The 26,053-nt window shown below is 32.1% G+C and overlaps 3 protein-coding genes and 1 long non-coding RNA gene across 5 annotated transcripts; 3 read left to right on the top strand and 1 right to left on the bottom strand.

The window, feature by feature from the left end:
* Positions 1-256: 256 nt before the first annotated feature.
* Positions 257-13,264, top strand: LOC144858897 (adhesion G protein-coupled receptor L2-like). Its single transcript, XM_078715035.1, has 18 exons — positions 257-279; positions 1,268-1,382; positions 2,194-2,481; positions 3,942-4,178; positions 4,682-4,776; positions 5,245-5,350; positions 5,471-5,569; positions 6,094-6,169; positions 7,485-7,578; positions 8,113-8,204; positions 8,615-8,726; positions 8,900-9,003; positions 9,714-9,819; positions 10,720-10,937; positions 11,211-11,271; positions 11,769-11,872; positions 12,341-12,509; positions 12,892-13,264. Exons 2-18 carry the CDS (start codon positions 1,322-1,324, stop codon positions 12,964-12,966), a joined length of 2,097 nt encoding a protein of 698 aa, XP_078571161.1. The 5' UTR covers positions 257-279; positions 1,268-1,321; the 3' UTR covers positions 12,967-13,264.
* A 4,361-nt stretch (positions 13,265-17,625) lies between these two features.
* On the top strand, positions 17,626-18,513 carry LOC144836310 (uncharacterized). Its single transcript, XR_013611170.1, has 3 exons — positions 17,626-17,694; positions 17,999-18,074; positions 18,487-18,513. It is a non-coding gene; the product is annotated as an uncharacterized LOC144836310 (long non-coding RNA).
* Positions 18,514-18,878: 365 nt separating this feature from the next.
* On the top strand, positions 18,879-22,719 carry LOC144858898 (adhesion G protein-coupled receptor L3-like). 2 transcript variants are annotated; one of them, XM_078715038.1, is made up of 8 exons: positions 18,879-18,900; positions 19,146-19,251; positions 20,119-20,224; positions 20,840-21,057; positions 21,426-21,486; positions 21,831-21,934; positions 22,263-22,434; positions 22,629-22,719. In XM_078715038.1, exons 2-8 carry the CDS (start codon positions 19,247-19,249, stop codon positions 22,698-22,700), a joined length of 738 nt encoding a protein of 245 aa, XP_078571164.1. In that variant the 5' UTR covers positions 18,879-18,900; positions 19,146-19,246; the 3' UTR covers positions 22,701-22,719. The 2 variants fall into 2 exon arrangements, with proteins under 2 accessions (XP_078571164.1, XP_078571163.1); XM_078715037.1 differs by lacking the exons at positions 18,879-18,900; positions 19,146-19,251 and adding an exon at positions 19,394-19,468.
* LOC144858899 (uncharacterized) lies at positions 22,428-25,815 on the bottom strand. The gene is made up of 5 exons (XM_078715039.1): positions 25,463-25,815; positions 25,002-25,097; positions 24,462-24,593; positions 23,733-23,782; positions 22,428-23,580 (listed from the first exon to the last, which is right to left on the bottom strand). Exons 1-5 carry the CDS (start codon positions 25,635-25,637, stop codon positions 23,494-23,496), a joined length of 540 nt encoding a protein of 179 aa, XP_078571165.1. The 5' UTR covers positions 25,638-25,815; the 3' UTR covers positions 22,428-23,493.
* Between the last annotated feature and the right edge of the window lie 238 nt (positions 25,816-26,053).

The raw sequence follows: 26,053 nt of genomic DNA on the forward strand, positions 1-26,053 counted from the left end.
CAACTGAATGGATGATGTGTAAAAAATAAGAATGTAAAAAAAAAAAACCACCGAAACATAGGAACTGGAAACATAACGTGTACATTTCATTTTAAACCAGGAAGTTTGAAAACCATTGGAGCAAAGCGTTTTGTAAAGCTAGGCGTTATATTATATTTATAATTAAGAAAAGAAAATGTTTCAAATAGGCGACGCATGCGTGAATTGATGTATTATAAAGACGTGACATGAGAGTGTTGATTTACTCCACTTGCAGCGTCGTCGCAATGTGGATGACGGGTAAGTATAATGATTATTATGTTTACTATTTATACTCTCACCATCGAATAAGAAAGTCAAGTGAAATTGCTTTTTAGTATAATTTTTTTTATCTATTTTACAAGAAAATCTGAATAAAAACTATGATAACAAGATCGATGGCTTAATTTAAAGTTATTAAAAACGAATATAGATTAGTAAAATCAAAATGTGGTATCGGCACAATACCTTGATGTAGGTAATTTAATATAATAATTTTATTCCCTAAATAAACTAAAAATCCTTCCTCATCAGGTTTATTTCGATTTTTCTACCCATTTATTCTACCAAACATATCATATTGTAAAACTACATAGGAAACAACTGAAACACAAATATTTTAGAAAAAAAGTTGCCATTGAGAATGGAACTATTATTTATTTCTAGCTTGTTCAATCAATGTGTCGGTACTTTGCTGAAGAATGTAAAGAGTAGTTTCGAGTTTAAAATGTATATTGTTTAATTTTCTTAATTCTTTTTTAAAATAGGAATTTTATTGACTTTGTTTTTCCATTTCAAAACATATACAAGATTGTATTGACTTTAACAATCGTTAATCACGTAACTGATCGTATTTTCCTATGTAATATCAATTTATATACTATACTATAGAAAAATGCCTCAAATAGGCCTATTCTGATGAGTTTCCTATCTTATAACATTATGTCCTGCAGCGCCACTTAAAAAAGGTGGCTTATTTTAAGACGCCCGTTTACATGACGAAGTATGGGTTATCATCATTGTTGCAAGGGTTTATATTTTAATAGGCACTAGACAATTTATACCCGGATCTGCTACCCTTTAATAAAATACGAATATATACATAATGCGTTTCAATCACACAAAAGATATGATAGGTTAATGTGCCTTATACTCTAATCATTTCATTTATTCGAAGTATACGTAGGGTATGTCAAAACCATGCTTGGATATCAAACTTTTTTAGATAATGATTTTCTTTTATTTCTAGATATATTTGATTAATTAATGCAATTCTGTACTCCGAGCCAAGAGTGGTTTGAGAATGTTTATTACTGGATATATGGCATTGATGTTGACTTTGTATACATGCTACTCTGTCGAAGGTAATTATGATGATAATAATGATGATTATTTAGGCTCTTTTTATGATTTCAGAAATTCTGCAAAAAAAAAACCCCCCAAAACAATACACGTTATAAACAGCAACTACTATGTAGACCTATTTGAATTTTAATGATATTAAAATAAAACCGCAATAGGCCTCATATTGTAAATAAAGCACTGCCGGATAAAAGAGAGACATGCTGCCTGCCGTAGGAGCTTCAACAAACACAGTAAAGTGTATGTAACACTTACCGGTTAAAAAACTCTTACAGTTAATCAACAAAAATATTATTAGTTGGACAAATTCCATAAGAACCTTTTAAGTGTAATAATAGGGAGCTTTCGCTTTCCAACGAATGACGAACAAACTACGCCAGGATGTAAATCCGCTTTTGGGGATTTAGAGTGCTATCCCTGGTACCATACACAATGATTGCGGTTTTTGTTCGTTTTTATCTGTAGTTGTACTTGTCTGGTATCGAAATAAATCAAATCAAATCAAATTGTGTACAAGATATTGGGTCCTTCTATAATTGGGTCCAGGCGACGACCGATGACACCTCGGTTAAAAATAATTAAATCACCTGCCTCTCTCCTGAATTCCTTGGATTTATCAGTGTCAGATTCAACAATGCTCATCAAATAAGAAAATTTGCTATCAACAGAAACCAGATGAACATTAAATGTTGTTAATCAATCAAAAATATCTTTTTTTTTAAATGTTTTTATATTTTATCTTTATCTGTTTTCCTTATAATGTTGATATTATTTTATTTGTTCTGTTAATTTGTAACTGTTATTTCAACACAGCGTCAAGAAACAAAATAATATGTGAAGGGAAAACTGGTGAGTTGAGATGTAACTGTTCAAAGACAATCGTCGTGGAATCTGCCAACTATGGTCGAACGGAACCGGATTATTTCTGTAATGACAGAAGAACCAGCAACACAGACTGTATAAATGACGTCCTAACCAACATCACTGATCTTTGCAACCATCATGATACATGTACAATTAAATCTAGTAATGACTTTGTTGACAAATGCCCGGGAACTTACAAGTACATGAATATTACATATGAATGCACCTCAACATCAGGTAATCTTAAACAAAATAACCTTTTCAAAATTGTTTTGTTGAATATACCATCACATACTAGTTATTCATGTTGATTACAGAATGGATCGAAAAAAAACCCCTCCAAAAACCGTAATTTAAAAATGGGAAAGAATAATCAACCGGAAGCCCATTGACTGCTATCAGGCAATGGGTTTTTTTTTGTTAAATGTAACCATTTATTTTTATTAGTTTTATTTTTTTTTTATGAATAAAAACTGGCATATTTAAAATTTCAGTTTATTCATCTTTATTTTTCATTTTGTAGGGGAAAATCCATATTTCAATTAGGCCTACTTGTTTGTATATTTGAACATTTATTTTATTGACTCTCATCGACGTTACAGCATTGTCATATTAGAACAAATAGAAACAAAATAAAACACCGAACAAAAACAAACATGTTGACAAAACAAGGCCAACAGCCATTAAGTCGCGTGCTACAATGCATAGTGATACCGGACCGACAGACAGACCGACAGACCAACAGACAGACCGACAGACCGACAGACAGACCGATGGACCGACATAGTGAACTATACTGACCGAAATTACTGAACATGTTTAAAAATGTTGAAATGTTTAAAAACATTTATATTTTTTTAATTTACACGTGCGTAGCCTGTCACTTTTGACGTGCTCGTATAACGTAATTTCGAGTTGAAAAGTAAGTCAAGAAAACAGAAATCGGGCAAAAAGAGTGCGCAATAACATTTAACGCGCAGTGCGCGCGCAAAAACCTGCGCACTCATGGCAATTTTGTAAACGCTTAAAATTGCCTGAAACGTACTCTTATTTCATCGAAAATAAATTTTGAAAATTTTAAGCGCGCGTACGCATGCGTTACATGCGCTACGCACGTAATTGTATTGCCATATTATGATGATTCATGCCCTGAAATTTATGAGTACCAAATTTTATTTAATTGTGATTCATGGTTGTGAAGATATGATTACAAACGTGATTTCGTTAAATCGTGCGTAGACCGCGTAATTTGTTATTGCGCACCGTGAAAACATAACCACATCGATTCCTGGCCATAAGGAATATTCTGTGAAAAATTGACTTAGCTAGATTAAACTGATATCAAGATAAGGTCAGAAAGCGATAACACGCATAGTGATACCGGACCGACAGACAGACAGACAGACAGACAGACAGACAGACAGACAGACAGACAGACAGACAGACAGACAGACAGACAGACAGACAGACAGACAGACCAACCGACCGACCGACATTGTGAACTATAAAAAAATGAAAAGCCATAAAAATGATACGAATAGCTTAAAGATGTATTGTCCCCCTGATTTGATCATTTGTCATTAACAGGGTTAAAGAGTTAATAAGTGACGTCACTTTGCACTTACCATTACCTTAATTGTATGTATAATTATTATTTCTCATATGCATCAACATTTATTTATTTATTGGCATCATAGTAGTTACGGCTTTTATCGAGTGTCCTAATAACGTAACTGAATGTGCCGATCACATACTAAACGAAGCATACGTAACTTGGGAACCCGCAGAAGTCTTTCACATCGAAGCCGGAGAATTCGAAACAACCCACGAAAATGGATCATTGTTTCCTATTGGAGAAACGCTTGTAAACGTTACGACAAAAATAGTAGGATGTGACGACACCGTTTCCTGCTCCTTTTCCGTCTTCGTTGAAGGTGAGTTTACATAGGAATAAAACGTCCCAGCTACCAAATCATTATTTTATCTCAATGGTGTAGAAAACAAATATGAATTAACGACAATCATACTATAACGCACTATATCACAAAATAGTGTCCTTTGAAGGCTTTTAAATAGCATGATTATTTGGAATGACACCGTTTCGTGCTCCTTTTCCGTCTTCGTTGAAGGTGGGTTTCCGTAGGACGTCCCAGCTACCAAATGGTTATTTTAAATTATTATCTCAATAGAGTAGAAAAGAAATATGAATGAACGACAATCATACTATAACGCACTATATCACAAAATAGTGTGTTTTAAAGGCTTTTAAACAGCATGCTGATTTAGAATGATGCTTTACTCCAAATAAACGGTTTTTACTGTATGGCTTCTGTTTGTTGACTCCAGTCTGAAGACTTGAGAAATGCTGTAGATGCTTTTCAATCAAATAAATAAAGGTTTTCGTAGGTCTATTATTTAATTAGTAAAGTTATTTCAGATTGTTATCCAGTATCAGCATGCCATTCAAACAATAAGACGTCAGCAGTTTGTATTGTGAACTTTTCCGAACAACCTAACATCGGTGCAGCATTCGTAAGTAATGTTACAGCATTTTCCGATTGTTACAAGAGTTTCTCCAATATGAAACAATGATCCATTTGTGTGGGTTGTTCCGAATTTTCCGGCCTTGGTGTGAAAGACTTAACTACATAGCTGTCGAAAAGTCATTCTGCGCACGCTTAGAAATGCATGACTGCTAGAGACTCAATAACCTGCGTATTCGCGTGCTGCTGCGTCCTAAAACGAAATGTCACCATAACAATATTACGTAAAAGTGTTTGAAATATCAACTTTGATACACTAAGATAAACCGGACATATTAATTATATTTCTAAGAAATACTGGGCCTACAATGTTATCCTAACTTAAAGTAAATTTTATATAATGACATCCTTACCAATAGGGCTATCTGATGTCTCCACACATAACTCTTGCCATCTGAATCTAGATACCTTTCGTGAATGTTATGACACCTTGATTTCTAATTTTAACACATTTCAGACTGAGTTTGAAATTGAAAACAGTGCAGTTGAATTGGATACCATTGTGCAACATTCTCGAGAAATTACCGAAATGGATTCATTCGAAATAGATAATGCTAATCTAAGTAAACCAGTTTTTTTAATATAGCTATAAAACAAACGTATAAATTAACAACATGTTTTATATCAGGTAAGAGTGAAATTAAGTAATTTCACACTTCCCTGCTTTACATTTACTTTTGTAGAAGGGATTGTTTCAATAGTCACCGTGGTGAACTCAGACAACTACTCAACATCTTTAACATTCAGCAACATTTCAGTCAATCTTGGATTCAACTACACAGGTACATGAGGGATAAAAATGGTTGTTGTATGATTATATTAAGAAAGATTATTACTATTACTAATATTATATTAGAGAAATTTCCAAATTGCATTGATAATTCATATAAACAAATCTTGCCGTAAAAATGGACTATGGAAATTTACTCAAGATTTTACACACAGTCTTTTTGCCAATTTGTATCGATATTCCCCTTTTTTGTTCATGTTTTTAACCTTTGTATATTTGTGTCATCATCGACCAATAATTATAGTGTGTTGCATCTGTAAAAGATTTTACTGTGGTTTTGTTCAAAGGTGAAAATAAAGTTTAAACGTATCTTCTATCACACCATCAGTAATAATATGTGCCTGTCATGTTCTTCTTTTCCTCTAAAGATATATATTACTTAACCTATTTAGTGGGCCTATTGGGCACGGGAAGAAGGTGTTATGTAGGCTTGAAGACCGGCTTAGGAAGGATCAATGAATAAATATCATTAAATTAAATCATTATCATTGTCATTAATGAATTTCTATTTTGTAGGTGAAGTAACAATAGTTGCTCTATTTTGGGAGTATGATTTCTTACGTACACCACAACTAAGCGAGAATATTACAAGGTAATGAAATAACTGTTAATATAAAGTAACCTGTATAAGAATAACAATGATTATAATAGTAAAGTATAGCAATCAGATGGAATTCCCTGACACATCTTGTCAAACTATCAAAATGTGATTTGCAAAAATCACATTTTACTTACCTTAATTAGTACATTCACCAAATTCCATTTGAGTCCATTCTAACTTAAAATAGCACTATACGAGCAGGTTCAAAATGACAAAATGCATTAATTGCACAAACGTGCTGAAAATGGTAAAACAAAAGGCATCTATACATACATTTACGTAAGGGCAAAATTCGCTAAATCGCGCGTTACTTCTAGAATTTTTACTCGATGGTATATAAAGTTGGTTCATACGTTCGGCACTAATTTTAATCACCAAATGTCTAATGGATGTCGATGCTGAAAAATACCAGCACACAATAATACGAGGATTCTTCGCATTTACCTAGTTCCTTCTACGATAATTGTTTTTAATAGCTGAAAATTGGTTAAACAGCTCGAGTACATCATCATAATGTTGAAGACAAGCCGATTTTCTTACTGTTTTGATATATTTAATATACAATAAATGGAACATTCCAATCTCTCAGTCTCCCAGTATAAATAATTGGTATAACACAAGTAGGTAAATGTATGGGCCCTTGGGGGACAAACTTTAGGTATATTTTTCATCGCCATTTGATGCGCAAATTTCTTACTGTGAGTGTGGATACTGTTAGATAAATAAACTTTAATACTGACAGTTGCTGCTCCACGTTTGTATTAATTAATAATTACAACAAATATAAACGTCGTAGTGGTGTATCGTTACATCTACTTTACTATTTCAATCGACTATGACAGTGACAGTTTCAACAAATGTTATTGTGTTTAGTGGTATATTATTTATAAAACATGAAAACAGATATTTCGTTACTGACAGTTGCTTCGTTACATGTACTTTAGTATTTCAATCGACTATGACAGTGACAGTTTCAGCAAATTATGTTTCAGGAGCGGATTTGTAAAATATATATATATTTAAATGTCATTAACGCGCCACCCATTTACATACCGTTTAACTTATTCTGGAAACCATTAAGTTGTTAGATATAAATTCATGAACATATTTGACGTAAAAAATGTCAGTAGAAGTATAAAAATGATCACCTATAATTTGTCAAAGTGACGAATTAAATTCTGTAATTACTGTTTCTTTAATACTCTCGAATCCCATCAATAAGTTAATTACCGTATCATAATGGTATTGATTGACAGTTATAATATTTTAATATGATAATAATAACAATATCAATATTTAATTTCAGTAACGAGGTATATCTACATTCTGGATTACTTTCAATATCAACATATGACGTTAATAACACTGCGGTAGACACGAGAGTGGAATATACCATGCAGGTATTATTTTCTTATTTCATATTCATATTATTACAAACAAACACAAATTTAAAAGAAAGGATCTAAAAAAAAAACCTATACGAATCAAAACGAAACTAACAAAAACAATAAAAAAAGAGCTTAACTAAAATATTCATTATACAGGTATGCTCAATGTAAAGAATGTTGTGGGAAGACTATTTTTATGAGTTAATAGAACAGCCAGGTTTTCAATAAAACACCTACTGCCTTAAATTAAATTGTTTTACAAGCAACACAAAACCCACAGTCTTTTCTTTTGAATTGGATGTCTGACTTGTGAAGCCACGCCAAAAAAAAATAATGCGATGCATTCTAGGTTGACGGTTTTGGTCACATTATCGGACTATCGTTATTATTTAGGACAAACATGTCCTAAATAATAATAATAATAATAATAAAACAATTAATCATTGAATGTAACCAGCTGATACGAAATCAACCCATGAAATGGCTATTTATTATGTTTAAATTGTATAGTGGCCTATTATGTAATATTACTATTATTATAAACAGGTTTTAGAAACTGATGACGATTTAATCGAATCGGTGATGTCGATGAATTATAATGTAACGTACGTGTGTGGATTCATCGATCCTAATTCCCAGTAAGATACCATTATTATTATTATTATATTCAACTACTGCCACTTATTACTCCAGCTTGCTACGCTTTCACTAGACTTCCCCAAGTCTGTTGTTAATGTCAACCAAGATATCAAGATTATCGTATGAAACACCATATCTGCCAAAATATTCATCTTTTTACTAATATTAATTTGAAACTCCGTCAAGAACCTAGACTAAGCTTCCACTACTACTGACTTCCTGCTGATACTTAATAATAAAACTATTGGTAGGCCTAAATTTCCACATACTGTTAATAACACATTTTATGCAAAACTTGCACATAAGCATGTCTTAGAATAACAAAGAAAATGCCATTTTTTTTCTCTAAGATGATTAACTTTAATAGAATAAACAATTTATACAGCTATTATAATTGTAATCATTATAGAAACTGGTCAACATCCGGGTGTTATGCTGTCAACATCGATGTCACATGGGCTGTATGTAGATGTAATCACCTGACAAGTTTTGGAGTGTTGATGCAGGTCACATCATATGAGGTAGTCTAATTATGTCACTCATAGGCCTACTTAAGTACGCGCTTTAACTTCACTAACTTGACTAAAAGAAAACACTTTTTAATTTACTACTAATAAACTACAACTACAGTTATAGAGCTGTTATGTCTTTTCTTTTCCCGTTTTCCTGTTTGAAATTGTCAATGTTATTTCAGCCGGAATCTATTCATGAAGAGGCTCTTTCCGCTCTTACTACAATTGGATTAATCATGTCCATTATTCTACTAACAATAACTGAAACTGTATATTTTCTATTCAAGTAAGGTTTTATATTAAGTCTTATATAAATATACAAATAATTATTATTTGTCAATTTCTGTGTGTACTCGTACCCATTTCACATCGCCTAGTGGTGTTGACTCCAGAGTGTCTTTGGTAATAGTATTGTTTCCGTAACTGTGTCTTTGGTAATATTATTGGTTCCGTAACTGTGTCTTTGGTAATATTATTGGTTCCGTAACTGTGTCTTTGGTAATATTATTGGTTCCGTAACTGTGTCTTTGGTAATATTATTGGTTCCGTAACTCTGTCTTTCGTAATATTATTGGTTCCGTAACTGTTTCTTTGGTAATATAAATGGTACTGTAACTGTGTCCTAACTTTGGTAATATTATTGGTTCTCCGTAACTGTGTATAAAATAGTGTGCTTTGGTTATTATATTGGGTTTATTTTTGCCTTTTAGCATTTGATACTGTTTTTAACCCCTCTTTATGTACGATACCCTTTTGGGGGCTTCATGAAGATTCTTTTTTTTTGCCTTTTTCCTAAAACCAGTATTGCATGTTTTGAATGCAAAAATAAAGAGAAAGTTTGTATTATTGGAAGTATTATTTTGTTTACTGGTAATATCTATTCCAAATTTATGAGTAATTGTTTGAAATATCTATTTGGTTATTTAATCTACTCTACTTTAATTTTAAATAATCTCATTAATATCAATTAATCAATATATTTATGTTAAAACTTAGAGGTTTATGGAAGTCTCTTCGGAACAATATTCATAAGAACTTGATTGCAAACATGATTGCTTTCTATACATTGTTTCTAATCGGCATTGACAAAATTGAGTACACGGTAAGTTTATTTGAATTCAGTTGATAATCAATGTTAAACAATGGAGAAATAAGTTATTTCTACATGGTTAAACCAACATATTTCTTGACTATTTACACCATTACAAACAATGTAAATACAATGGTAAATAATAACAATATAATAAGAACTGGTGAAAAAAAATTGTTTACCATGATCAAGGCTAAACTAATTCATCCATATTCATAACTACTTTAAAACGTTCTGTATTATTCTAAGCGTTATTTAGTTACTTAATATATGCTTAGTTTTAAAAAGGCTACATTTCCATCATAAGCCATCTTCCATACGGGAATATTGTGTTCGTTAAAAGTCAAATTTTAAATATATATTCACATTGCTTGTAATTAAGATACGAGGTTCTCTTCAAATAGAAATGACTAGAAAATGTTTTAGTGTACACTATATTTTATATCAAAATGTATTTAGTGGTGTTTGTGACAGCTAGCCATTGAAAGAAATCATTAAGTTTAAACTTTCCTGCTCTTAGTGTGTTCGTGTCGTTGCATTTGTGTCCTGTCTTGCAGTTGTGTCACAGGCACAGAGACAGCATAAAGTATACGTACGGCCAGACTATGTCTCAGAGAGAACCATATATATGCGTTTCACACACACGTCTCAACTCAACGCCAGCCGTAACCGAAAAGCGCAAACAAATAGCACGTTTGTGCTGCTTTAAATAGAAAGTGTTACGTAATAACAGGAGGACCATGGAATATGTAAATTATCAAGCCAAAAACTAAGACACTACACATACGTACTTACTGAAGATGAACACACACTTTAACGATTTTCGCGACTTCCACTATCTATGATGTCATAATTTGTACTTTCCAGATTTATGGCTATTAATGATAGAAATCAACACAATATTTATTTCAGATATTCTGTAAAGTTACTTCAGTGTGTCTGTACCTTCTTCTGATGAACATATTTTTTTGGATGTTTGGCGAAGCAGTGTTTCTTGCATTCAAGGTGATTTACCGAACACCAAGCCGACACAACAGACTGAGGAATTATATATTGTTCTGTTATTTGGTACCAGTTATGTTAGTTACACCAGTCGCCATATTCAAGTACGATTCATACGGAAATGATTAGTAAGTATTAACAACAATAATATTTATTTTAGGTTTAATTTATTTCTGATAAGCAATGCCTACTAATATTAGTAACATATGATGATTAAAAAACAGGTTGATAAAAAATCGATATACATTGTTAAATGTACAAGGGTGAATTGCATTTAAATTGGTATGGATTTATCAGTCACAAGATGTAAGGATCTGTAGGCCTGCCTTTATAAACAAGATTCAAAACAGGTTCTCATTGAATTTACTTTCTCAATAAATACATACTTTATATTTTCCTAGCTGTTGGTTGGATACACAATCTAATTGGTGTATAGTTGTTCCAGCATCAATAATCATTTTGGTAAGTTTTACCATTTTTATTTTCTATTTTTGCAGAAAACTTAACAAATACTTCATTTGACTCACAACTGAAAAACAGTATATTCTATATAGGTCTATACTGTACAAGGAAAATCATCTTACACTGACAAATACCAGCATTTTATGAACGTTGGAATAACAAATCTAGTTCAATAAATTGCAGGCTTGTTTGCCTACTCTGTAAAAAAGCTTCTTATTTTTTCTTAATATAATAGTTCAATATTCAATTAATTTGAATAAAAACACAAAATGATGGCGCGCACCTCTCAACCCCTCTGATATAAATGTGCTTTTCCCTAAAGCTCTGTCAACAATATCAAACTAGAAAATAAAGTGCGATGTTCCAAAATATGGTAGTGATATGACATCATTATGTCCATATATGGGCGCATCACATTTTTTTTGTATTTTGATAGTTTATACAGCTTCAGAAAGATGCTGACCTCTACAAAATAATAGTTATAACTTAATTTATAGTTTAGCTTGGTGATTCTTGTTATGATGGTTCGCATTATTTATCAACGAGCTGGAACAAATTTAAGAATGGGGAGAAGTGAAACAGAGGATCACAGGCAGCTGAGGTAACGTTATTCAGCCCTCTATATCTAAGACGATTTACTGGCAATTTAAAATGTCAGATTTAGAGCAAGCGGTGCACATTGCCGAACAGAATAAATAATCAGGCATAGAGCGTCTATGTGCACGTACAAATACAATTATTATTAGTCTTAAAAATGTTATCTTAAGCCTCATTTGCACTACCTAACTTTTGTTTGTAAACTCCGAGCTACTACAGGTTGTCCGTTTGAGGATCACATGGTCTTCAACTCCTTAATTCATCAGCTTGCTTTATAAGTAAACTAAACTTAATGTTGTTTAGTGTTAACTTGGAAAAAGCCTTTTACTTAAAAAAAAACTTTTCTAACCGATACTTAAAAGATTACATTCTTCAGTTAGAAAAGTATCGTAATTAATAATAAATTAGCAAGGGTTAATAATGCATTTCTACTTTCACTTTAAAAGAAAATTAATTTCTTATTTTCGTTTAGAAAGTCAGTGAAGGGCGCTGTATTTCTAGTCCCTATTCTGGGTGTCACGTGGATTTTTGGACCACTTTCTGTAAATGAGGAATCCCTCTTTATGCAGTATTTGTTTGTGATATTGAACTCGTTTCAAGGCGTGTTTATATTCATTGTCTACTGTTTGCTGGACAACGAGGTAAATTGATATTCTTCATATGTAATTCACTCATTTGTGTTTCAATGTGGATGATATTGTTGATTATTCTTGCGTGGGATATGTACCGGCCTCGCAGTCTTGTTGTAGACATGACACACCATTTGAAAATCAGATTAATTTGAAGTTACCAAACGCAATTTGAAATCAAACATTAATTATACCATTAAGAAGTCTAACAAAATATGGCATTATTGCACTCATAAAAGCTACAAAAAGAGGAATACATTTCGTACGGAAATTTTTTTATTTTTTCCTATTTTACTCTTTATAATTTAACCCAAATGAATCTCATTCCAATTTTGTTTCACGATCATTTCTTTCATTTAGTAATTAAAGTTAAGATTTGGTTTGTGATTTTTAGGTTCAAACACATTGGAAGAATCTGAGAAAAGGTCAAGTAGACACAGTTGCAAATACACAAACCAGTCGCACGTAAAAGAAGAATAAACGACGCCTCATACAAACTTTTTAAAATTATTGCAGAATGTAGTTGTTTATAATACTGATTATTTTTTACTTAGCATTTACTTCTGGCTGAAATGAACAGAACTCTTAAGAGCAGAAAACATTTTCTATTTTATTAATATAAAATTTAAAAAACAGACAACGAAATAGAAGTCACAGAAGTTTCTCCAATTTAGCGTAAAATGCTGCGCAGTGCACCTCATAAGTTCTTGTTTAATATTTACACCTCTAATATATGTATTGTAATATCATAAAATTAAAAGATACATTGCTACACGACGTATTATTTGTTTGTGGTTCGCTCTCACACTTATATATTCAAATCATACATTTCTGAGTTCTGATTGGTTGAACAATTTCTCCACGTCACAACAAGTAGGTAGAATATTAATGGCATTGGAATTAGTCAACGTTTTTGATTCGTGCGAATAAATTCGTCTAAAACAGGCTTAAAGATGAATTTCTACTAACGTGACTTCTAGAAGTCGTTTCAGACTAACACCGACGTACGGTCTGGTAAGTAATACCTATTATGTATCCCCTCAGAAGACGATTAACGTATTTCTGTGGGTCTTTTTTTCGTTTCATTCAATACATGTAATGTATCTTTATTCTAACTTAGTTATTACTAGGTTTATACAAAAAACTTGTAAGGAGTGCATGTTTTCCCAAATATTTTCTAGTAATGTGTGACGACAACATTTGATGTATTGTTGTGCCATAGTAATACGATTTATGATATTAATTCATATTTCTGTAGTTGTATTTCTCTATAATGAATAAAGAAACTTCAAATGAAAATGGTTTGTATTTTAGTATAAGCGAAGTTTGTACTCTGTAGTGTCATACTCCAAATGATACTCTTTCAATTGGACACTGAGCTCGCCTTGTCAAAATAGGAACTCGTAACAGTCCTTTTATCTTATGTATGGCTGCGAAAAATACCAACAGTACTGTACCATGTACATAATCTCCGCGGCGCGCGGTGTCTGTTAAGGGGCGTGGAACTGATCGTGTAGCAGCCACAGATATAATATACACTTTGATCTCCGGCGCTCAGCATCCTGTTGTTAGATTACCTTGGTTAAACAATTACTTTTCATAAAAAGTCTTTTGTGATTAAAGTCAGTTGTCAATTGGGTCAAAGGTAGGTGGAGCAAAATCCATTTTTTAACAAAGCTGAGAATTTTAAGTAAGACTAACACAGTGAAGAAGAGATGTTTCAACATTTTGGCAAGTTTCCTGCGCTGATTGTAGCCTAGAAGATACATACTTCTCAGTTTCCTCATCGAGAAAACATATTTATAGAAGTTGGTAATCACAAATCGTTTTTAATATTTCTGTCTTTTGACTGAAAGTAGAATTTGTGTGCATATGACGTAGGTACTTCTTACTGTAAGTTTAATAAAATAACCAACGCTGGTCATGATTCTTCTTCATTATCCAATAAAACCTAGTTAATTATTTTCAAATATACTTGACATACATTTTGTTATATGTGACTTTCGACATGTAGCAAATGATTCCAAAGCGCAAATGTTGAATAAATATTGTAAAAAGTTAATAAACTATATTATTTTAATATGTTATGTTTGTTCGTTGTTGAGAATTGCTAGGCCTAGACCTATAAATATTATGAAATTATTATGTATCTCGAGGAGATTAGTATTACATTTGACTTTAATGTCCAACATAATATTGACTTTGACTAATTAAAACTGTTTTGTGTACATTTTATATTTGATTGCAATATACTATAACTGACGATTCGCAGAAATCTTCTTTTAATATTCAGTAATGCTTCTTACGAATTGCATTCACGTAGGATGAAATAATGCAGACTGATAGCCGAAGAACCGAGTGTTGGTGGCGGGCAATGCTATTCGCTGGATTATTTACTGGCTTATTTACGATATCTGCATGTTGTATTGACAAAGGTAAAAAAAACGTTTATTTAACACAATTTGGCTGAGTTATAGTGACCACACGTCTCAAAATTTGGTTAAACCAATAAATACAAAATATGTAAATTAATACAATAATAATACAATTCTTAAATCATATTTTGGTCTTCATTATATCCATTAGCATTATTCTCAGTATATATCAATACTATTTTCACAGGTCCATCAAAATGTTCCAAATCTGGAAACGAAGAATGTGAGTTGAAATGTGGCTGTCCGTCTAAAATACAAGTGATATATGCCCTATATTATTCTTACAACGATAAATGTAACGAACCAGAAATACTAAGTGGACAACTAATACCAGAGGAAGAGGAAGACGTTACATGCGATATCTCTAAAACGTGTGACGATCTCTCGACATGTACAATCTGTTCTAAATCTGGAAACGTAGAATGTGAGTTGAAATATGGCTGTCCGTCTAAAATCCTAGTGATATATGCCCGATATCCTTTTGACAACGATAGATGTAACTATACATACCATAATCCAGGAATACAAGGCGCACAACCAATACCACGAATACCAACAGAACCACCAATAGATGAGGAAAAAGACGTTACATACAATATCTCTAAATTATGTGACGATCTGTCCACATGTACAATTTCAGAGAGATTCACAGATAAATGTGTGCGTCTGGTTGTTGAACATAAATGTATAATGCCATCAGGTAATCTTAATTTATGAAATGCTAGGCAGAATGAAACTTTTAAATTTTTAATATTTATCCAGGTTAAAAAACCTTTCTTAAATATAACAAGGTCAACAGCCATTAAGTCGCGTGCTACAATGCATAGTGATACCGGACCGACAGACAGACAGAACGACAGACAGACCGACCAACCGACCGACATAGTGAACTATAGAGTCGCGTCCACGCGACTAAAAAGAAGGCAAAAAAGGTTTTAGTTTTGTGAAAAGAAATGAGCTAGCTTTAAATGAAGTATTTTTAGAGAATTTTGTATCTGGCTGTAGATAACTAAAAGTTTATACGATACCTTTTATATACAGGATTAGCTTTTATTTATTTGATTCCAAAATACTAAAACTGAGTGATTTTATGGTAAATGTTGTTGATGAAGAGGAAACAACATGATACAACGATTAAAAAAAGATTTAACGTTTTGGAATAATGTCTAAAATTATGTTTTGTTTCACACATAGCTACGTGTCCTGATGACGTGACTGAATGCGCTGATGATGTACTACAGCAAGCACACGTATCATGGGAACCCGCGAATGTTCACCACACCCAGGCCAGTGAATTTAAATATACACCAAGTAATGGATCTCTGTTTCCTATTGGAGAAACGATTGTAAACGCCACGGCAAATATAACTGAATGCAGCAACGACATCGTTTCATGCTCGTTCTCCGTCTTCGTTGAAGGTGAGTTAAGAATGAAAACAGTTCTAATCAAACTGATTAGTTTAAAGATAACAAAGAATACTTCTAACTTTAATTACCGGGAAACAATTTTAGTTGTAAAATTAAATTAATGTTCAGTCTTTCATTCATTAAACACATTGACTTCAGCATCCATTCTTAAATTATTTTATTGCATTATATTTTTTAAATTTTTAAGGTGAAACAGTTTCTGCTTAAACGGCTTCATTTATTTAAAAATATGAAGTCGTTTAAGCAGAAACTATTTCACTTTTTTACATGCCTTCATTTGTGGTTTAAGATATTCAAAACATACCATAATTCACTAAGCACTCGGGTCCAATCAATGCCATATATTATTAGTGAAAATCTGTACATTGTCCTTATTTTTCAAGGCAATCTAAAATCCTTATTGACATGAATTCAAAATACGTCAATGTTTAAAATGATCGACTTATTTATTGGTTTTTAGATTGTATGCCTAGCTCATGTAATTCAAATGAATCTGCGTCTGCAGACTGCATTTTACATCATACCAAGCAATCCAATAGCAGTGCAATTTATGTAAGTGATTTTATACTTTAATACCAAACCTCGGTAACTTCTAACGAATTTGTTATGAAAAGAAAATATCCGAAAATAAACAAAATTTGAGATGTTTCTAATGTTTGTTTTTTTTAATTTTACGGACGCTTATTAACATTATTTTATCCAGGCCTATAGGCCTATTTCAGTTCCAACTTCTCTTGAATAAGGTCTTCAACTTTATTAAACCACTGATTTGTTTTGTTTTTTTCAGACTGAATTTGAAATTGCAAACGGTGCTGCTGAAATGGATATTATTATGCAACATTCACGAGAAATTACAGAAATGGAGTTACTTGAAATAGATAATCCTTCTCTAAGTGAGTAAACATCAATTCTTTTCAATATTTATTCTACATTTAGGTACATAATGGTACCTAAAGTTTCAGTATGTTATGTTCAGTATAATAATTTAACTCATAGTTTCACGGCATGTGTTTCTTCAAGATCCTTGAAAACATATAGAATGAGTTGCTATTCACTTGAACTTTAACCACGGCAGTCAGTCGTCTAATAAAGTCGTCTGTTTATCAAGTAGTAAATACAATTATATTCGAGTGTCAGTTGGCGAGTATTTTTTGTCATTATATTTTCTGGGCCCTTTCACTCTTAATTAATTTCTATGACGTGTTCGATATTTTGACTTTTTTTTTAAACAGAAGGGGTTATTTCCGTAATCTCTGAGGAGGAATCATCAAGCAACTATTCAAAAGTGTTCAAGTTCAGTAACATTTCCGTTAACCTCGGATTCAACTACACAGGTACGGGAGTTGGTGGTGTGTGTGGTTGGCGTGGGAGAGGTTTTTCCTCACAGCAGAGGATTACTCCAGATGACTGTCACTTTAAATATCATATCACAAACATCACCAGCACCAATATACTTATCATTTATTCTTTTATCACCATTGCGTCATTTATTAAACACTATCCCTATTGCTATCAATGTCATCATTATTAATAAGATTATGCTTGTTCTTTTTTTTCATAACAATCATCGACTAAACCGTAATTCGTCATTATGAATTATTAATACACATTTTTATTTTTTTAATGGTTTATTTTCAGGTGAAGTAACAGTGGTGGCATTATTTTGGGAATATGAGTTTATACTTACTCCAAAGCTAAGCGTGAATATTACGGGGTAATAACTAATATTTGTCAATCAATCTGTAACAGGTTTAACGTAGGTCCCATTGGTACGGTACTGATATCGTACGAATCTTAAAAGGAATATAATGAAAATTCAATTCAAATTTATTTACCTCCCTTGGGAGAAACATATGAAAGCTGTAAAATAAAACACATCAAAATGAAAAATCACCACTTAAACACCGATTCTTGTACGATATACATTTTAGAGACAGCTTGACAGGCTTCTTACTGTACGAGAATCGGCTGTTTTAAAAAGTGCGAAAAGAGGAAAGGATTGAAGTGGTTATGGATGGACATGCTTAGACAGGGTTTAAGATTGTTCGCTAAAATATAATTATATAATTTATTTTCCAATGATTCCATAAGCATTGATTTCATTAAATCGAATTTAAATTTTGCAGTGATTTGATGTACTTTATGAATTCTGGAATGATTTCTGTATCAGCATATGATGTAAATGAAAATCCAATTAACACCAACGTGGACTATGTTATACAAGTAAGAATAGTTCTTATGTCTAGATTGTTCATTGTCCTCATTGTTGTACTGCAACATTCCAATAGACATAAGTTTTAAATTGTATTTGCAATAAAAAATAAAATCATTAATATATTTAATTTAAATGAATTATACTTTGTTATATATGTAACAAAATGACAGAATAGACATTTGAATTTCTGTGTTTATATTTATCAATATTCTTAATTTAAACTCTATCAACAGGTTTTGGAGACGGATCAACAATTAGTTGAATCGCTTAAGTTGATGAATTATAACTTAACATACGTGTGTGGATTCATCGATCTCGAAACTCAGTAAGATATCTTTGAAATAACTAATAACTTAAATTTGCTAATAATTATAATAAAGTAATTCATGTTATGAATATTATTTGGATCTTCTTTCTATATCATGTACAGTAGCCATTTTTATAATTGTTTAATATTTAATTGATTCATCACTCTTTCTTTTATTGGAGTCAAACACCTTTTTAATTTATATAAATACGATAAAAATAAACTAATCTATTATTTTGTTGTTGGAATTGTTTACTATTTAGGGAATGGTCAACATCCGGGTGTTACGTTGTCATCACCGACGTCACAGTATGCAGATGTAATCACCTGACAAGTTTTGCCGTGTTGATGCAGGTTACACCATATGAGGTAATCTGACAATGACATTTTTAACGTGCCTTTCTTACAGTTTCGATCTACAATTTACAAAGCATTCTCTTTCTATTTTATCCGTTGTGTTATTATTTTCAATGTTTTTTCAGCCTGAATCTATTCATGAAGAAGTTCTTTCCGCTCTTACTACAATTGGATTAATCATGTCCATAATTCTACTAACAATAACTGAAACTGTATATGTTCTACTTAAGTAAGGCGTTTTGTTATTCTCTGAAATACATTAATTTACATTATTCATTAGATTTGTAAAATATCATATCATTAATCATTATCATTATAATTCTTGTCAGATATTTCATTATAATTGCCCTAATTACCAGTCTATATATTTTTTCTTTATTCTCACAATGCATATATTTATAGTGGTAGCACTGTGAACATAGTACAACAAAATATAAACATTTAAACAAAAAACCGGACAGTATATTAGATTTAAAATTATGTTGTAATTACTTGTGTTGGTTTCTTCTCGTTTTGTTTTTGCTGTTATTACCATTGCTTTTTACTTTGGTCATCATTGTTGTTTTTGTCGTTGTTCTTAGTAATATTTTTGTTGGTATCATACAGAAATAATAAAAGATCCACAACAAAAAATCGGGTTGGGGTTGGTTCCCTTGTGTGTTTCTTGGGAAAGTTTCCACTTAATACGAGTGTCTACAATAGAAGGGTTCTACTGTATGTGTTGTGGAAATTATCACATATTTCGTCAAAGATATTGCTTTTTTGTTTTCCGCCTTCGTAATAGTGTTGCTATCATCTCTCTGGTGTTGTTATGGCTACTGATTCATTATTTTTTCTAATTTATTCTCAAATTTACTATTAACATTATTCTTTATGTAGAGGGCTATGGAAGTCGCTTAGGAACAACATTCATAAGAACTTGATTGCAAACATGATTGCTTTTTATACATTTTTCCTGATCGGGATTGAAAAAACTCACAATACGGTGAGTTTCCTATATCTGGATTTACTCATAGTCTACACTTTCAAACCTGAGTAAACTCAGAGCTTGACAAGAAAGCCTGAGATTGGATTCGCTGAGGTCACAAATCGATGAAGATGCATGGCCTAAAGCTTAGTGTGAACTAGAAAATATTAGTTTGCAAACAATAGCAAACTCTTCTAGTTCAGCCTAGTCTACTGTACAAATCTTCAACAATTTATCATTTTGTTTCCTAACTGCTGGTTTGCTCCTGCTAAAGTTTGCTATTGTACACTAGCTTAACTTCTGGCAAGGTTTAATGCATTTTGCCTTTGTCAACTGGTCTAGAAAACTTTGTTTATTGTTAGGTTTGCAAAATATAGTTTCCTAGTTTGCATTCTTGACAATCTATTTTGCTGAGGTGTATGAACTCGAAGCAATTCACAGTCTTTTTAGTCATGGGATTCTGCAAACAAAAATGTGACAACTTCTAAAGAGCCTCTCCACCAACCAGTGCAAAATAAATTGAAGTTTGCTTTAGTGTAGACTGATTTTGGATTTGGTTATTGTTAGTGATGCTAAAGGAAGGTTGGTAACATTATATAAAGATTAATGAAATAAAATCATTTATTTATTTAGATATTTTGCAAGTTTACTTCAGTTGCTCTCTACCTTCTTCTGATGAACATATTTTTTTGGATGTTTGCCGAAGCAGTCTTTCTTGTCTTCAAGGTGATTCACCGAACACCAAGCCGATACAACCGATTGAGAAACTACATGTTGTTCTGTTATTTGGTACCAGTTATTTTAGTTTCACCAGTCGCGATTGTCATGTATGATTCATACGGAAATGATTAGTAAGTAAAAACATGTCATTTTGTGTGGTTCACCAACACCTTTATTCATTTAATGTTTCATTACATAGTTTCTAAACATTGTATACCCTTTTTCCCTTATCTGTTTTCCCTTCAATAATATCAGTAATAATTGTTAACCTTTAGTATCATACCAAGAAGTAAAAACATTGTTAATCAATCAATTGGACTTTTAATTATATATATATGTGCAAAACCAAAAAGAAAAACCAAAGTGCTAACAGTATATAAATAGAATGAATTTTAAATTGGCTACTAAAAAGAAATTGCAATAAATCTAAGTATAGACTTTGACACGATTAAAATAATTAATTGTTGCTTTGTTTTTTACAAACTGTAATCATTTTCAGCTGTTGGTTAGATGCAGACTTGACTTGGATAATACTTATTCCAGCATCAATATTAGTTCTAGTAAGATCATATATTATTATACTTGAAAAAACTGTTCATTAATCTATTTCTTAAGTAGGTACGTAATTAATTGTCGACGTAAATATTGTTGCTTAAATGGCCTTTGTACCTACCAATGATATCTAGACTAGACTATATCTGTTATTCGTTCTATATTAAAAATAAGACAAAGAAATCAGCCCTTTTTAGAGACCACGGTGGAAATAAGTAGTTTTTTGTAATCTGTTTTTTAATCTTTGAATGTTCTACAATTTGGCCTAATAATTAAAATAAAAAGGCCCTTCCTTATGGAAATTAAAGAATTCTGAATTTCACATGATCATTATTTCTGATTGTATCTAAAGTTTAGTATGGCAGTACTGATCATGATGGTTCACATCATTTACCGACGGGCTGGTACGAACGTACGAATGGGGAAAACTGAACAAGAGGACCACAGACAGTTAAAGTAAGAGTAATTCAATAAAGATATACACACTGAACACGATTCGCTAACGTGCGTTTAGTACAGAACCAGGAATGATCTAGTTTAAACGGTCCTATTCAACCAATTGAATTTTCAAGACTATTAATCCGGCTACCGGACCGGAATCCGGGCTCTTTCTGAACGTAGTTTAATACAGTACATTATAATATTTATCCTATTTTTGAAATTATATTCAGACAGGTCTATGCAGAGTATAAGAGAGTAAATAGACCATAACATATTTACATTTATGTACTAATTATGTTTTAATGACAATCTTATAAATAAATACTGTACACTTCTTTTTTAGAAAGTCGTTGAAGGGAGCTTTATTTCTCGTCCCTATTCTGGGTGTCACGTGGATTTTTGGACCACTCATGGCCGTTACTGATGGATCCCTCTTCATGCAGTATATGTTTGTGATATTGAACTCCTTACAAGGCGTGTTTATATTTATTGTCTACTGTTTGTTAGACAACGAGGTAAAGTTACCGTATTAGTTACATATTCTAGTTTTTTGTGCATAAACGCAGCTGTAAAAGTACGGCTTTGATTATTTCGTTATAAAAAGAAGTACAAAAAGTTGTTGTGAACTTGTGAATTTACATGCACATTTGTTGTAGTGAAGTATCTTAAAATCTATAATAATTATATAAATTGTTCATGTGATTTTCAGGTACAGGCTCAATGGAAGTTTATGAAAAAAAGTCAAGTTCACACAACCGAAAGCACACAGACAACTTTATAAGCGGAAGGTTTAAGCATGGAGCTAATAGCTCCATGGTACGTGAACCTGGAGGTCGTGGTCCGAGTCTCACCCGAGAATTACTTGCTGTTTTTTCATAATAAATTACATGTTATAAAATAGGGAAAATATTTAACCAATTAACTTAGATCCATGTCGCAAAGCCATTTTGCATTAGTCAGTTAATTTTCATCAACTCTTATCCCTTTTTGAAAATGTGTAAAAAGTTGCTTTTCTCTGTGAATGGAGAAGAAGCGGCAAACTGACGTTTTAGATGTTTTCTAGTGAAATACGTCATAGATTACAGAAAAATAGTTAGGTTATGAAAACAAAAGAAAAATATTGTTGTAGAACTATAGCCTATTATTACACATATGATTAAACCAATTCAAATGTTATGTTATTGTTTTAATATAGGCCTACTTAAATACTTACGTAAGCTATTATTGAAAATAAGAAGTATAAAACCTAACAAGAGAATAAAGATAATTATTTACAATGTCTTCTGTTAAGAATATTAAGTAGATTATTATTATACTTTCTTTTTTTTCTGTTGATTTAAAAACCAGAAGTCCACATCAAAACATACGGAATTATGTACTTATCTGCATATTATTTCCTTATTTGATTTGTAGGATATTAAAAAAGAAGTTGGAATTATTCCATACTTTGTAGATAAATAATTATATCTGTCAGTACATAGTTAGATAGGGTGACATTGGTGAAAAAACATATTCATTTATACAGCTATATACAAGTTATTACTGTTAATGCTGTTTTTTCTGGAAAAAGTATTCTATTTGTAGATATTTAATTCACCTTTAATACAAAAAGCCGTCTGTGTGTAATTTGAAATAACAGCCTTTGCTTCAATCTTTCCAGTCTGCAAAATACAAAAAAAAAAAAAAATTAGTTTAAACAGTTATAATGAAATTTTTATTTATAATATATTCTATGTCAATGCATGGTTTAAAAATAATGAAAATGTGACGAATTGAATGTTTCACTTTTAGTGACGCAGTTAAACCTACTTACCACCGGTAACAGTACAGTGGTCAAGCATTCAACGGAAAGTTGTACCCAATCTAGATATAGATATAGATATATAGATAATTTACTTATTATTGTCTTCAAGCTTAACTGGAAACTAGAAAAAAATCGGATTCGGCCATCCACGGACCTACGGCAGTCAGCAGTGCAGGGCCTACCCAGATCATCGCACCGGAAGAGGATCCCTTATTTTGTATAATAGTGTACTAAGTTCTTTAACGTGCATTGTATGTACACACGGAACCAACGTGTTTACGTCCTATCCGAAAGACGAGGCAATGATAGTATATCTTGGATACAACTAATATGGCAGACAGACAGCCAATGGAATGATAGTCCGATGCCCTTATCATACATATACATATTATACAGCATCCGACGCCATATTTCCATATCCCATCCCAGAACACAACCTGGACAAACTTTGCTTAATTCGGTGATTTGACGAGAACCAGTGTTTCAACGCAATATGGCCGTATATTATAATAAAGGCAAGAACGCATTCGCATGTTTTTATTAAATTCATTAATAAGTTGTTTTTTTTACCATTGTTAACATCATTATAATTTACAGTACAACTTTTCCATAACCAGATCAAAAACAACCATTGTGCTACGTGACAGTAATTTCATAATAACTCAGCCTGTCCATGTAGTAATTTATACTCCATGGACTAATAATAACGGCAAAACAAATTAATATCAGTAACTTTACCTTTTTCTTGTAAGGGTAACGGGCAATCAACAGGTATACTCGTGCAATCAAACGCGTCACCGAAGCGAATCGGTTTGTCTCCGAAGAGGTTGACGTAGCCACTGATGAAAAAACTATCGTACATATCAGCATCTGGCAGGAAGAAGATGACGTAATGGTTAAATCAGAGAATGAGTGTTATTACTCTTCCCTAAAATATAGGCGAGTCCCGGTGTATGTATGATTTGTCAAAGTGTCACATGTAATTTCTGTATTATAGGCCATAACATGGCAAATTATCAACGTATTTGATTTTTAAAAAATATTATGTATCTTTCAAGTTATCAATATAAGTATGAATTTGAAGATTTCCATACTCATGAAAAATGTGCTAGGACGAGTTAATCATCAAATAATTATCCATCTATTTAAAACAATTAGGAATGATCCTATTTATATTGTGAGTACCATTCGACAATTTAAACCCGAGGTGAACGAACTATCTATTTAATTTTATCGCAAATGTAATAATTATTTAAAAAACATATTGTGGCTACTTACCAAGACGAAATATCAAGGTCATATTGACAGATTTTGTTCGACTTTTAACGATGCTTGGAATACTTGTGAATTGAAAAGGTGGATCTTCTGGAGGTCCTAAATAAATGAATCGTAAAGCTCTGTCTACACTATCAAACTTTATGTGACAACAAACAATGTGAAGTTAAGTTATTAAGAAAACACAGAAGATTCTGCACTTGAAATCATTCATCACTAGTAGGCCAAATCACAACGTTGGGAACGTGGGAACACGTCCCAATATCACCGAAAACCCACAGCGAATTAACTTGTACCTATTACTAACTCATCAGTATTCATCAGTCATATTGACACTCATTCAGTATAATACAGTTGTAAGCTATTTAAAACCACCATAGCAAATGGTCTCCAGTACTGCTTTAGTAATGAACATTTTTTGTTTGTTAAAGTTGACGTAATATAATCGGGTGAATATAACTTACCGCATGATTCCAAATGGAACGAAGAATTGTTCGTCTTTGCTTTCAGCCCAGTACGCTTATAAAATAATTTGACATCGGGTGGGTCTATCTTTTTAAAAACATTAACCGAACAGGCAGCCCCTGCTGTAAAAACCACAAAGCTTGCTATCAAAAGCAGAGAAAGAATCTTCGTCATATTTACGGATTTTAGTATTTGATGTATATTTTGCTGCAGAAAATCTCACCTTTCTAACTTGTATAGAGAAATAAGGAAACTGATCATTTTATCTTACTATACACTAGTTACATACTAACTGTTTAAAGAATTTATCCAGACATTCAAAAGAACAATCGCTCGCTAAACTGTACTGCTGTTCGTGTTTACCTAACCATTAAAAGAGAGGAATTCTTGCTATTATGCCATGACCTTATACAATACTCCATATTTTATTTCCTTATCAATAATTGTTCTTGTTAAGGAAATGAGAAGAAAAGAAATGAGAAGGAAGTAAACATTCAATCGTCAATATGACACCAGTAACTATTACATGTTCGATCGCTTTCGATTTGCGAAGACCGACGACGACTGATTTGCGAAGACCGACCAAAGTA

This window comes from Antedon bifida, chromosome 2, assembly GCF_963402885.1.
Source record: "Antedon bifida chromosome 2, ecAntBifi1.1, whole genome shotgun sequence".
Classification (NCBI taxonomy): Eukaryota; Metazoa; Echinodermata; class Crinoidea; order Comatulida; family Antedonidae; genus Antedon; species Antedon bifida.

Bases quoted from the DNA above. Each gene is read 5' to 3' on its own strand.
- LOC144858897 (XM_078715035.1), top strand. From the start codon at position 1,322: ATGTTTATTACTGGATATATGGCATTGATGTTGACTTTGTATACATGC. The intron at 7,579-8,112 runs GTATTATTTTCT...TATTATAAACAG, and splicing joins GAGTGGAATATACCATGCAG to GTTTTAGAAACTGATGACGA. The intron at 10,938-11,210 runs GTAAGTATTAAC...ATATTTTCCTAG, and splicing joins GATTCATACGGAAATGATTA to CTGTTGGTTGGATACACAAT.
- LOC144858898 (XM_078715037.1), top strand. From the start codon at position 19,419: ATGTCCATAATTCTACTAACAATAACTGAAACTGTATATGTTCTACTT. The intron at 20,225-20,839 runs GTGAGTTTCCTA...TTATTTATTTAG, and splicing joins TTGAAAAAACTCACAATACG to ATATTTTGCAAGTTTACTTC. The intron at 21,487-21,830 runs GTAAGATCATAT...TTGTATCTAAAG, and splicing joins CAGCATCAATATTAGTTCTA to TTTAGTATGGCAGTACTGAT.
- LOC144858899 (XM_078715039.1), bottom strand. From the start codon at position 25,637: ATGACGAAGATTCTTTCTCTGCTTTTGATAGCAAGCTTTGTGGTTTTT. The intron at 25,098-25,462 runs GTAAGTTATATT...TCATTTATTTAG, and splicing joins GTTCCATTTGGAATCATGCG to GACCTCCAGAAGATCCACCT. The intron at 24,594-25,001 runs GTAAGTAGCCAC...TCTTCCTGCCAG, and splicing joins GACCTTGATATTTCGTCTTG to ATGCTGATATGTACGATAGT.